The sequence below is a fragment of the Somniosus microcephalus genome, chromosome 4 (genome assembly GCF_052327205.1).
Source record: "Somniosus microcephalus isolate GS21.2 chromosome 4, FLI_Smic_1.0, whole genome shotgun sequence".
In the NCBI taxonomy this organism is placed as follows: Eukaryota; Metazoa; Chordata; class Chondrichthyes; order Squaliformes; family Somniosidae; genus Somniosus; species Somniosus microcephalus.
This window is the reverse complement of record NC_140990.1, coordinates 238,602,830-238,616,179: the sequence shown is the minus strand read 5'-3', so window position 1 is coordinate 238,616,179 and position 13,350 is coordinate 238,602,830. Positions and strand designations below refer to the sequence as shown.

General features: G+C 43.4%; 1 protein-coding gene across 10 annotated transcripts in view; it reads right to left on the bottom strand.

The window, feature by feature from the left end:
* cerkl (CERK like autophagy regulator) overlaps positions 1 to 13,350 on the bottom strand; it is a 270,368-nt gene that overhangs the window by 123,759 nt on the left and 133,259 nt on the right. For 9 of the 10 annotated variants that reach the window (XR_015078153.1, XR_015078154.1, XR_015078155.1 and 6 more), the window contains one exon: positions 9,875 to 10,009. The exons of the other annotated variant lie outside the window; for it this stretch is intronic. Coding sequence is in view for 6 of the 9 variants with exons in the window: in XM_085985970.1 (XP_085842096.1) it covers positions 9,875 to 10,009 (135 nt within the window). In the remaining 3 variants the exon portion in view is untranslated. The remainder of the gene's footprint in view (positions 1 to 9,874; positions 10,010 to 13,350) is intronic. 10 annotated transcript variants of the gene reach the window in all.

Here is a 13,350-nt window from a genome sequence, read left to right as displayed (position 1 = left end):
CTGCTTCCATGTGGCTGAATCATCTCTGCTTTGCTAATTTACCCTTGCTTCCAGTGATCACTGACTTCACTCATCCTTTAGAACTCCGCAGTCATCCTTCGCTGGACTGGCTTCTCAAGCTCCTGATCTTGTGTGCTCCTCATCTCCCTACAGCTGTACCTCGAACCAGCTCCCTCATCTGCACTGCTCCCCTGGATTTAACTTTCATCCTCGCCTAGCACTCTGCACATCATTGCTCTTGTTCCTTGGGTTTCACTCCCATGGTTCCTTGCTCCTTTGCTATCCAAATCCACTGGTATGCACTGTGAACACCCAAGGCCACTATGCAACTCCGATGTACCCCTGGATCAACCTCTGTTGCTCATGGTTGACTCTGCACTCCACCTTTGATATCATTGGACAACCTCCAGTAGAATGGACCAGTAGGCCACTGATGCAATGCCCCTCCAACAGCTTCTAGATCCACACCCTCTCCACAACTGTCGCCAAACCGGGACACTGGCTCCTGGGTGTTCCAAGCTGACTCCACCCTGTCTTGAACAGATTATCTGGTCATTATCACATTGCTGTTTGTGGGACCTTGCTGTGCGCAAATTGCCTGTCACGTTTCCTACATTACAACAGTGATGACACTTCAAAAGTACTTCACTGGCTGTAAAGCACTTTGGGACGTCCTGAGGTCATGAAAGGCGCTATACAAATGCATTTTCTTTTACAAGTCGATATCATCTCCTCACAGGATATCAGATTTTCACTCTGGACTATTTCATGTCAACTCCTCTCTGTCCTTCATTGACAACCAAGACATGTCTCCAAATCTCTGCCATGCCTACTTAACCTGAATTCTCTCTGTATCCATTCTCATGTGCATTTTGGTTGCCACTCCAGGTCTGATCTATTACTTCTATTTCCATTTTTTTTGAGCCTCTCTTGAGCACTTCCCTCCTGTCTCCTCCCCTTCCTGTCATCTAGCTATGCTGTCTTTCATTTCTCCCCTTTTGGGTACTTTATCCCCTCCCCCCAATCCCTACCCGAATCCAGGTGTCAGCTGTGGCTCAGTGGTAGCACTCTCGTCTCGGAGTCAGAAGGTTGTGGGTTCAAGTTCCACTTCAAAGACTTGAGCACAAAATCTAGGCTGACACTCCAGTGCAGTACTGAGGGAGTGTTGCATTGTCGGAGGTGCCGTCCTTCAGATGAGACATTAAACCGAGGCCCCGTCTTCCCTCTCAGGTAGATGTAAAAGATCCCCACAGGATCAAAATGGCACTATTTTTCTTGGTGTGCTGCTGTCATCGGGAGGTCGACTTAACGACAAGTTCGGTGTCCTTTGAGATGACATTAGTTGTGATCTAAGATCACGTAACAGGGTGGGCTGCGAGAAGGCTGTCATCATCTACCTGCAAAAGACCGTCACCTCGACATTCCAACTCAACACCCATCAAGCAAACCAAGCTTTGAAAGTCTCCTTTTGCTGCGCAGAGATAAACCATGCCAAAAAACCCTCCTATTTAGGAGTCACGCTTGATCACACACCGTCATATAGACAGCATCTCCAGGACCTTGGGAAGAAAATAAAGAGTAGGGTCAACTTGATCCAGAAACTCGCTGGATCCACATGGGTAGCTGATGCTCAAACCCTCGCCCTGGAGTACTCTACAGCAGAGTACTGCTCTCCGGCATGGCTATCAAGTCCGCATGTCAAATCCGTTGATGTCCAGCTGAATTCTACCATGAGAATTATCACCGGTACGCTTTTTATCGACACCAACACCTTGACTGTCCATGCTTGCAAACATCACATCACCACACCTACGCTGCGAATATGCTGTCTCCAGAGAATACAACCGCTACACCAGCAAAGACATGCCGATCCAGGCCGACTTGAACAACCTACCACCAACCCATCTCAAATCTAGAAGGCCATTTTGGACCATCGCCAAAGCCCTTCAGCGATCTCCCCTCAGCCTTGATGAGCAATGGTGCAATGCTTGGAAGAACTGCGTCATACGGAATGGATTCCTTATAGCGGACCCCACAGTACAACCTGAAGGATCAAACCTTCCTCGCAAACAGTGGACATGCATCAACTGCCTCAGAACCGGTCATGGTAGATGCTGCCACCTTCTCCATAGATGGAAGATTAAAGCATCCCCATTATGCGACTGTGGAGCTTCTAATCAGACCCTGGAGCATATCATTGAGTACTGCCCTCAGAGGAAATTCGCAGGCAGCCTACAAGATATCCATGCTGTTACACCAGAAGCTGTGGCCTGGATATCCAACTTACAACAACAACAACTTGTATTTATATAGCGCCTTTAACATAGTAAAACGTCCCAAGGCGCTTCACAGGAGTATTAAAAGACAAAAAAATGACACCGAGCCACATAAGGACTAATTAGGGCAGGTGACCAAAAGCTTGTTCAAAGAGGTAAGTTTTAAGGAGCGTCTTAAAAGGAGGAAAGAGAGGTAGCGAGGCAGAGCAGTTTAGGCAGGGAATTCCAGAACTTAGGGCCTAGGCAGCTGAAGACACGGCCACCAATGGTTGAATGATTATAATCAGGGATTCTCAAGAGGCCAGAATTAGAGGAGCGCAGAAATCTCGGGGGGCTGTGGGGCTGGAGGAGATTACAAAGATAGGGAGGGGCGAGGCCATGGAGTACTGTGCATTGAGTGCTGCTAGAGTTTGGTAAGAGGGAGAAAAGTCATTTAAGTGTATTTTGTGAATTTTAGTGTGTTAAAAAGTTAATTATTTGAAGTGAGTTTAATTTTTAAGTGTATATTAAACTGTTGGGGAGTTTAAACCGGAAGTAGAATCTGGGTATAAAAGGGGTGGGACTAGTGCTTGTGCATGGAGTGCTGTGCATTGAGTGCTGCTAGAGTTTGGTAAGAGGGAGAGTTCGGGCAAGTGGGAGGTGAGGGTGTGTTTTTTGTTCTGTTTTGTTCCCCTCTCCCAGGCTTAGACAGCACTGCAGAAGCGGAGCAGCGAGACGACTCAACCAAACAGGTCCCACAGACAGTATTCAAGGAGGAGGTTGGTGATCAGCTGGTTGGTTGGTTTTCTTCCTTCTCTTTTATTCCTTTAAGTTGGTAAGTCCTATTGAATAGTGGTGTAATAGTATCATCTATATCGGGGCAGAGGGTCTTCATAACTAATAATAATAAATTTAATTAATTACATAGATATGGGTGAACAGGTGATGTGTCACTGTTGCGAAATGTGGGAGCTGGTGGACCCCATTGAGGCTCACGGTGATTGCATTTACGATAAGTGTTTGCTGCTAGAGGAACTCAAGCTCCATGTTAAAGAGCCTGAGACCGAGCTTCAGACACTGCGACACATCAGGGAGGGGGAGAAGTTCCTGGACTCTCTGTTTCAGGAGGTGGTCACACCTATGAAATTAATTACTGCAGATGTAGTCCGTGGCCAGGGACAGGACGGTGTGACTACGAGTGAGGAAGGAACAGGGATCCAGGATGTAGTGTTGAAGGAGACGCAGCCCTTACTCTTGTCAAGCAGGATCGAGGTTCTTGCTCCCTGTGAGGGCGGGAGCGGGGACTGCAGGGAGGATGAGCAACCTGGCCACAGCACCGTGGTACAGGGGGCCATTCAAGTGGAGGGAGTAAAAAGAAATGTTGTAGTGGTAGGGGATAGTATCATTAAGGGGATAGATAGGGTTCTCTGCAGTCAAGAGCGGGAGTCCCGAAGGCTGTGTTGCCTGCCCGGTGCCAGGGTTAAGGACATCTCTTCTGGGCTGGAAAGAAACTTGGAGTGGGAGGGGGCGGATCCAGTTGTCGTGGTCCATGTTGGTACAAACGACGTAGATAGGACAAGGAAGACGGTTCTGTTAAAGGAGTATGAGCAGCTAGGGGTCAAGTTAAAAAACAGAACCTCAAGGGTAATAATCTCTGGGTTATTACCTGAGCCACGAGAGAATTTGGCTAGGATAAATAAAATTAAAGAGTTAAATGCGTGGCTCAAAGACTGGTGTGGGAGAAATGGGTTTTGCTTCTCGAGACACTGGCACCAGTACTGGGACAGGAGGGAGCTGTTCCGTTGGGACGGACTCCACTTGGCCAGTGCTGGGACTAGAGTCCTGGCGAATCATATAACTAGGGCTGTAGAGAGGGCTTTAAACTAATTAGTGGGGGGGAGGTTTCTAGAGAGCAAATAATAGAAATGACAATGGAGAAGGTCATAGACTTAGGTAGCAGTGGGGGAATTAAAAAACAGAACGTGTCAGGAAGGGACAGAAGGTATGGAGTAAAAAGTAAAGTACTAAAAGGGGAAAAAACAGGAACTAAGTGTTACAAAACATATTTGAAAGTTCTTTATCTGAATGCACGTAGCATTCGTAACAAAATGAATGAGTTAATGGCACAAATAACGACATATGGGTATGATCTTGTGGCCATTACAGAAACATGGCTGCAGGGTGACCATGACTGGGAATTAAACATACCAGGTTATTTAACAATCAGGAAGGACAGGCAGGAAGGGAGGGGAGGTGGGGTGGCTATGTTAATAAAGGAAGGAATCACTATAATACAGAGAAATGATATTGGGTCAAAGGAGCAGGATAGTGAAAGTTTGGGTAGAGATAAGGAATAATAAGGGGAAAGAACACTAGTGGGCATAGTCTATAGGCCTCCGAACAGTTGCAACTCTGTTGGACGGAGTATTAGTCAGGGAATAGTTGAGGCTTGTAATAAGGGAACAGCTATATTTATGGGGGATTTTAATTATCATATTAACTGGACAAATCAAATTGGGCAGGGCTGCCTTGAGGATGAGTTCATTGAGTGTATTAGGGATGGGTTTCTTGAGCAGTATGTAACTGAACTGACCAGGGGGCAAGCAACCTTAGATTTGGTCCTGTGTAATGAGACAGGATTAATTAAAAATGTCCTAGTAAAGGATCCCCTTGGAATGAGTGACCATAACATGGTTGAATTCCATATTCAATTAGAGGGTGAGAAGGTTGGATCTCAAACAAGCGTGCTGAGCTTGAATAAAGGAGACTATGAAGTTATGAGAGCGGAATTGATTAGAGTGGACTGGGAAAATAGATTAAAGGGTAAGACGGTACATGATCAGTGGTGTACATTTAAGGAGTTATTTTACAACTTCCAAAAAATATATATTCCACTGAGGAAAAAAGGGTGTAAAAGAAAAGATAGCCATCCGTGGCTAAGTAAAGTAATTAAGGATAGTATCCGACTAAAAACAAGGGCATATAAGGTAGCCAAATCTAGTGGGAGGATAGAAGATTGGGAAGTCTTTAAAAGACAGCAAAAAATAACTAAAAGATTGATTAAGAAAGGGAAGATAGATTATGAAAGTAAATTTGCAAAAAATATAAAAACAGACAGCAAAAGTTTCTATAGTTATATAAAAAGAAAAAGGGTGGCTAAAGTAAATGTTGGTCCCTTGGAGGATGAGACCGGGAAATTAATGGTGGGAAACATGGAGATGGCAAAAACGCTGAACAATTATTTTGTATCAGTCTTTACGGTAGAGGACACCAAGAATATCCCAACACTGGACAAACAGGGGACTCTGGGGGGGGGGGAGGAGCTAAATACGATTAAAATCACTAAGGAAGTGGTACTTGGTAAAATAATGGGACTCAAGGCGGATAAATCCCCTGGACCTGATGGCTTGCATCCTAGGGTCTTGAGGGAAGTGACGGTAGGGATTGTGGATGCATTGGTAATAATTTTCCAAAACTCCCTGGACTCAGCAAAGGTCCCGGCAAATTGGAAAACTGCTAATGTAACACCCTTACTTAAAAAGGGTAGTAGGCAGAAGGCTGGAAACTATAGACCTGTTAGCCTAACGTCTGTGGTTGGTAAAATGTTAGAGTCCATTATTAAGGAGACAGTAACGGGACATTTGGATAAACATAATTCAATAGGACAAACTCAGCATGGTTTCATGAAGGGGAAGTCACGTTTGACAAATTTGCTTGAGTTCTTTGAGGAAGTAACATACTGGATAAAGGGGAACCAGTGGACGTAGTGTATTTAGACTTCCAAAAGGCATCTGACAAGCTGCCACACAAAAGATTATTGCTCAAGATAAAAAATCACGGGATTGGGGGTAATATTCTGGCGTGGGTGGAGGATTGGCTCTCTAACAGAAAGCAGAGAGTTGGGATAAATGGTTCGTTCTCAGACTGGCAATCAGTAACTAGTGGTGTTCCGCAGGGGTCAGTGCTGGGTCCCCAACTCTTTACAATCTATATTAACGATTTGGAGGAGGGGACCGAGTGTAACATATCAAAGTTTGCAGATGATACAAAGATGGGACGGAAAGTAGTGAGTGAGGAGGACATAAAAAACCTGCAAAGGGACATAGACAGGCTAAGTAAGTGGGCAGAGATTTGGCAGATGGAATACAATACTGGAAAGTGTGAGGTTATGCACTTTGGCAGGAAAAATCATAGAGCAAGTTATTATCTTAATGGCAAGAAACTGGAAAGTACTGTAGTACAAAGGGATCTGGGGGTCCTGGTGCACGAAACTCAAAAAGTTAGTCTGCAGGTGCAGCAAGTGATCAAGAAGACCAATGGAATGTTGGCTTTCATTGCTAGGGGGATAGAATATAAAAATAGGGAGGTATTGCTTCAGTTGTACAAGGTATTGGTGAGACCGCACCTGGAATACTGCATACAGTTTTGGTGTCCATACTTAAGAAAAGACATACTTGCTCTCGAGTCAGTACAAAGAAGGTTCACTCGGTTAATCCCGGGGATGAGGGGGTGGTCATATGAGGAGAGGTTGAGTAGATTGGGACTCTACTCATTGGAATTCAGAAGAATGAGAGGCGATCTTATTGAAACATATAAGATTGTGAAGGGGCTTGATCGGGTGGATGCGGTGAGGATGTTCCCAATGATGGGTGAAACTAGAACTAGGGGGCATAATCTTAGAATAAGGGGCTGCTCTTTCAAAACTGAGATGAGGAGAAACTTCTTCACTCAGAGGGTGGTAGGTTTGTGGAATTTGCTGCCCCAGAAAGCTGTGGAAGCTACATCATTAAATAAATTTAAAACAGAAATAGATAGTTTCCTAGAAGTAAAGGGAATTAAGGGTTACGGGGAGCGGGCAGGAAATTGGACATGATTCTAGGTTCGGAATGGTCATGGCCCTGTGGGTAGTGGAGTGGGCCCAGGGGCCATGTAGCCTGGTTCTGCTCCTACTGTGTTCTAATTCTGTGTTAGATTTGAGGAGATGGTTTTATTCCTGTTCCTGGCTGGGGTGGAGATCGTCTTTACAGAAGGTAAGTACTGTAGAAAATATAGGGACAGAGTGATCTCCTGGATGAGTTTCGATCGCCTAGATGGGTCGGAGAGGAATTTCCCAGATTTTTTCCTCCCAAGTTGGCCATTGTGTTTTTTATCTGTTTTTTCGCCTCTCCCGGGAGATCACATGGGTTCGGGTGGATGGAGAGTGATAGAAGATTTGAGGTTAGGATCAGATCAGCCATGATCTTATTGAATGGTGGAACAGGCTCGAGGGGCCGATTGGCCTACTCCTGCTCCTATTTCTTATGTTCTTATGAAAACAAGGTTGAGAATTTTGAATTCGAGGCACTGCTTAACCGGGAGCCAATGTAGGTCAGCAAGCACAGGGGTGATGGGTGAACGGGACTTAGTGCGAGTTAGGACACGGGCAGCCGAGTTTTGGATCACTTCAAGTTTACGTAAGATAGAATGTGGGAGGCCAGCCAGGAGTGCATTGGAATAGTCAAGTCTAGAGGTAACAAATGCATGGATGAGGGTTTCAGCAGCGGATGAGCTGAGGCAAGGGCGGAGACGGGCTTAGATATTGACATTTGATTTGCTTTGCTACTACCATACGAAAGAAGAAGATGATGGTACTGTACTATTTCAAAGAAGAGCAAGAAATTTCTCCCCGGTGTCCTAGCCAAGATTTATCCCTCAACCAACATCCCCCCAAAAATTATCTGACCATTATCACATTGCTGTTTGGGGGATACTGCTCTGCGCTTTTTGGCTGCCGTGTTTCCTACATTATAACAGTAACTATACTTCAGTAGTACTTCATTGGTTGTAAAGCACTTTGGGCATCCCGAGATTGTGAAAGGTGCTATACAATTGCAGTCTTCCTTTGTTTTCCATCACTGTTTCATTGCCTTCCTGCCATCATTCAAGGCTTCAATTCCCACTTGAATAAGCCCACAGCTACCCTCTGTGCCACTGTCAGCATTCACCTTATGAGCAGCAACCCCAACTTCCCCATCCTCCTCTCTTGCAGACCTTCATACCCAACACACCCACTGGAGGGCTAACCGCCTTCCTGCCACACTCACCCCACCCACCCACCACTGCCCCCTTGGACCCTTCTGGATCAACAATCACCGCCCCCACCACATTTCCCTCCAGAATGTCTGTTCATTCAAATATAAGGCCTTTGCCATCCATGACCTTATTGTGGACAATTCCATTGACATTCTGGCTTTCACTGAAACTTGGTGGCAACACCTGCACCAAACATTCCACCACATGCACTGCCTAAATTGCTACGTTTGTAGTGTGGCCCTTATCACCAAATTACAACATAGTCTTAATCTCTCCCCCAGCTGTAGTGGTACCTTCTCCTCCTTCAAGCACCTCATCTTGTTCCACCCCCTCGCCTCTCCTTTAAAACGCATGTCATCTGCAGTGCCCCGTAACCCCATCCTGAGTTTTTCACAGAGATATCCTCCTTCAGCCTATGAATTGAGCGAATCCTCATCCTCTGATTTCAATCTCCATCTCAGCTGCCCTTGCCATCTCCTCTCTGATAAGACAGATAAATATATAACTGATAAGCAGTTAAGAGTTTAAAGACAATTTATCTCTCCTAAAATCTATCAAAACCTGCACGGGCAGGCTCTGGAACTGACTAAAAGCAATGCTAGGAGCTTGGACAACTTTCTCAAACCAGGTGCTGGGCAGTTGGAGGAAGAACTAAGCTATCATGTGGGTTCTAGGCTTTTATAAAGAACTGGAGAAGCAGTTCTAAAGACATCAGGAGAAAGAATATGCTTGAATGGGGAAGAGCTGCTATTAATTAAACAGAGCTTCAGATCAGAGTTCAATTGTTGTCAAGGTGATGGAACTGTGGAAAAAGGAGGGGAGGGAGAAGTAAGGAATGGGGACGAGGAGAAGTGGTTGAGAAGATGAGTCGAGGCGAGGTGGAGGAAAGGCGCAGGTGAGGGGGAGGTGAGGAGTATGGAGGAGAGGGGAGAAGTATAGAAAAGGGATGGGGAGGAGAGAAGAGAGAGAAAGAAGAGGAGGAGGAGGAGAGAGAAGGGAAAAAAGAGACGGCAGAGGAGGAGATAATGACAAAGAAAAAGGAAGGAGGAGAGAGAAGGAAGAGGAGGAGAGAAGGAGGAGGCAGGTAGAGGGGGTAAGAGAGGGATGTGAGAGGAAGGTTGAGAAATGAGTGGGGAGAGGAAGACAAAGGGGAAAGGGAATGGAGAGGAAGACAAATGGGAAAGGGAATGGAGAGGAAGGAAGAAGGGGGGAGAAGGATGGGAAGGGAGGGAGAAGAGGAGAGGATAAAGGGCGATGCTTGCTGCAAGTGAAATATCAGAAAATGCACTACCCATGAGCATCTACAAGTCTGATTCAAAATTTCATGGTATTATTTTATATAATTGAATGAATCTAGTGATAAATGGCTTTTACTTAGCTCTCTCTGACATTCAGCTGCACAACTCCACGCTATAATATTTAATTTTAAGTCCATTCAGTTTGCCACGTTACATTAAACCATACAGTTAATGTAAGGTCCCCGTTGCCTAGGTACCAGTCTCAAACGTTAGATATGAGATGCACACATGAAACTTTGGATAACTTACTGGTGATGTCAGTCTTGATGTCAGCTAGCTTGAAAAGAGGTGCAACTTGTTCATAATAGACTTGTTTAGCTTCCTTTTTGTGACTATATGGGTTGATAATAACTTTCAGGGACTTTGGTCTGTTTGGAAAAAATCCTGCAAAATAAATTTTTAAAAAATTAATTCAGCTCTTATTCCACTGTGGCTTTCTTAGTTATATGTTATTTTAACAATAATTAGAACCATATTTTCCTTGTGTGTAGCGATCCCCATGGACATATTCACAACTTACCTGTCAGCATCTGCTTTATTGCATTTTTTGTACTTGTTTTATATTTACTTACAAGTGAAAGTCACATCTGTTTTCCAGACCCATGGTACACCTCTAAATTGGGCAATTGAATTTGAAAGTGCACAAATTCCAAGTTTACCATGCAGTCACTTTCCTCCATTGACCAAGTGTAAACCTGGGGAACACATCAAAACTGCACACTTAAGTTGTAGAGATTTTTTTTAACCCAAGCATTAATTTGTAGATCAATTGCACTCTTGTCTAAAGTCAAAATAGGAACCTAACTGCAGTATCCACAGATTTATTGAAGCTAGATTTTTAAATCTTCTTTAAAAACAAAAAAAGTTAGTCAATTGGAGCATGGATCCTTATCTGCAGAAAACGTCCTCCATCCTGAGCACATATCAGTGATGTCTACAACTGCCTCCAAACCATGCACAGAATGAGAACAATGAATATTAACCATCCACACAAGTTAAAAATTGAAGTCTTTGCTTTGAGGGCCTATGTACATATTTTTGCCTCAAATATACTCATGCAACTTGAGTGAGAAATATTAAAACCCTCATGTCGGAATACCCCAGAGCCTTTTACTTAACCTTCTTTAAGCTCTCTGCAGATCATGTAAATCCCAATCAACTTCCAAGCCTTTCCTCATACTGCTCTGTAATTGGTGCTTGACAGGTTGGGATCAGTCTCCCCCAACCATTCCACTCTCCATGTGGAGAAGTGCCTCATTTCCACTCTAAACGTTACCTCTGAACCACAGATCCGCTGACATGTGGATCCAGAACTAATTATGTGTGGAAATCACAGTAACAAGTCTAAATCATATTACTCTGCAACACACCATTTGCACATTGATGTGCTGTGCCACCACACTGTCTTACACAACTAAAAAAATCCAATCTCCCCAAAAAACTCTTATTGTGCTCTTATTTATTCATTAATCTTCAGTGCATACCACTTGCAATAAAATTGCTCTTTGTTTCAATGATAGAATTTATTTTCACCCCATAAAAAGGTCAGGTGCGGAGTACTTGTTTAGAATCTTGAATTTCTGCTAATAACTGGGAGATGGTTGTTGAATTGGAGAAGCTGTATAATGCTTTATGTAGCAACCATAAATACAGAAAAACCTTCCACTGTTTGAAGAAAGTTTCCAGTTTTTCCAACATTGTAAACTGTTAACATTATCATATGCTTATTCAAGAATATGCTGCAATGGAATATTTTCTAATTGGCTATGATTCTTAAAGTTTAACAATTTCAATTTCACTTCACCGGGTCAGTTTTCAGCTGTGCTTTCTAATACAGCTGGAGAAAATCTGCAAAGCGCAATAAACTGGAGTTTTTTCCCCCCCCTAATTCCCTCAGAGCATCCTCGTTATGTGAATCTGACACCTGAATGGCCCTCAGGCCAATGAAGCCCTGACCTGCTAATGAGCATTGGAAGATGTTAGGAGAGCTGGAATGACTCATTCCACCATCACCTTTGGTATTATGGAAGGGCAAAATTGGGAAAATGCTAGGGTCATAGTTCAGATTTGAAACTGAAGGCAACAGAAAAAGTCCTCTCCTGGGGAATGGAAGGGGAACGCCTCTCAACAGGGATTCAATGATAACCCTGGTGCACAGTTGGTGATGAGATCTGATACTACAATTTGCTGCATTTGTAGTCTGCCAAACAGTGGGGCCACAGCAGGAGCAGGTGCAAAGGAGATTCTCTGCTGTTAGTCAGGCTCAGGAAGGGGAAGACTTCAAGAGGATAAAAAAGAAACATATGTATTATGAAAGGAGTTAAACTTTGAATATATTCTAACTATTTATGTTTTATTTTACATGTCTTTTCAATGTTTTGGTGGATACTATGCAAAAAAGTATATATTTCAAAAAGCTGTCAACAATGTTATAGTAATTCATATTTAAATACAAACATTATTTCACATTTCATGAGGCATATCTTTGGGGTTGTTAGATTAATACAAAATTTTAAGTATAACTATTGCAAGTGTTTTCATAGAGCAAATATTACTCGTTGTCTTTAAGAAATGAAGCAATCATAAGTTGCACAGATTTTAAAAAGTCTATTTAAGATGGAACAACCTGCAGCTAAACATTCAGAACTATTAAATCGTTACAAATTCACAGATATTAGTTAGGTATGGGGATGAGAGCAGTGCCATAACACAGTTTTGCACAATGTCAGAAAACAAGGTACCTTAGTGTAGTTCCCAGCCATCACTGACATTTGCACCAGGGCTGAGTTTGAATTTTGACTTGATTTTCAGGTGTAGTGTCAAGCAAAGCAAAGTTAGGCAGTTTTGACTTGTTAATGATGTATAACGAAGCAGCATGAACTAATACTTGTAGGTTTCACCACATCGCTATGAACATATTATTTTTACATCATCTTACATACATGCATTACTCTGGGCATGGATGTAAATGCAACATTTACAGAGTGGAAATAATTTATCTGTTGCAACTGGCACAAGTCAAGATACACTCCACATGAATATATTAATGGCAGCAGGACACCAAGGATAAAACAGCACCACAGCTGACTGAAAGTCCCAGGAGCTGTTACAGCCAGGAGGGTGAACAAACAACATGCCAGAGTGTTCCAATCTGCATATGAATTGGGTTTGGAAGACTGGCATGAAAAGGAAATACGACACTGGAGTTATAAGTGATAAAAAATATATTTTACTGAGTTTAGAAAATGGAATGGTGGAGCTGGTCCCTTTGCACAAAAATCCAGAATTGATCAGATTCTTTTGTGCTCCATCAACAGAATCTTTGACCAATTCTGGGTTTTATGCAGAGGGAACAAACACTGAAACTCTCTTACAGCTCCTCCACTTGTCTACCTTGTCATTAAAGAGCATTTGTAATAGCTCCTGCTGCAATTCTCAAGTGCCTCCCAATAAACACAGCCAAACCGGCAATGAAAGAATTAAAGGTTTGAGAAATTCTGAGAAGGGGCTCTATCCTGGATGCAGTGTCTTCTGGGGTCAAGACATTGAGACTTTGGATCATCTTAGTGCTGAAAGCATCAAATAAATTGGCACTCTGATCGAAGGTGGGGTTCACTGGGTCTCCCACTTGAATATTTCCCACTACTTCAGAACTTCTGACTCTAGATCTGAGCCACCTGCCAGAGGCTGAACTACCTACAGAATAATTACCTTAAGAAAAGCAG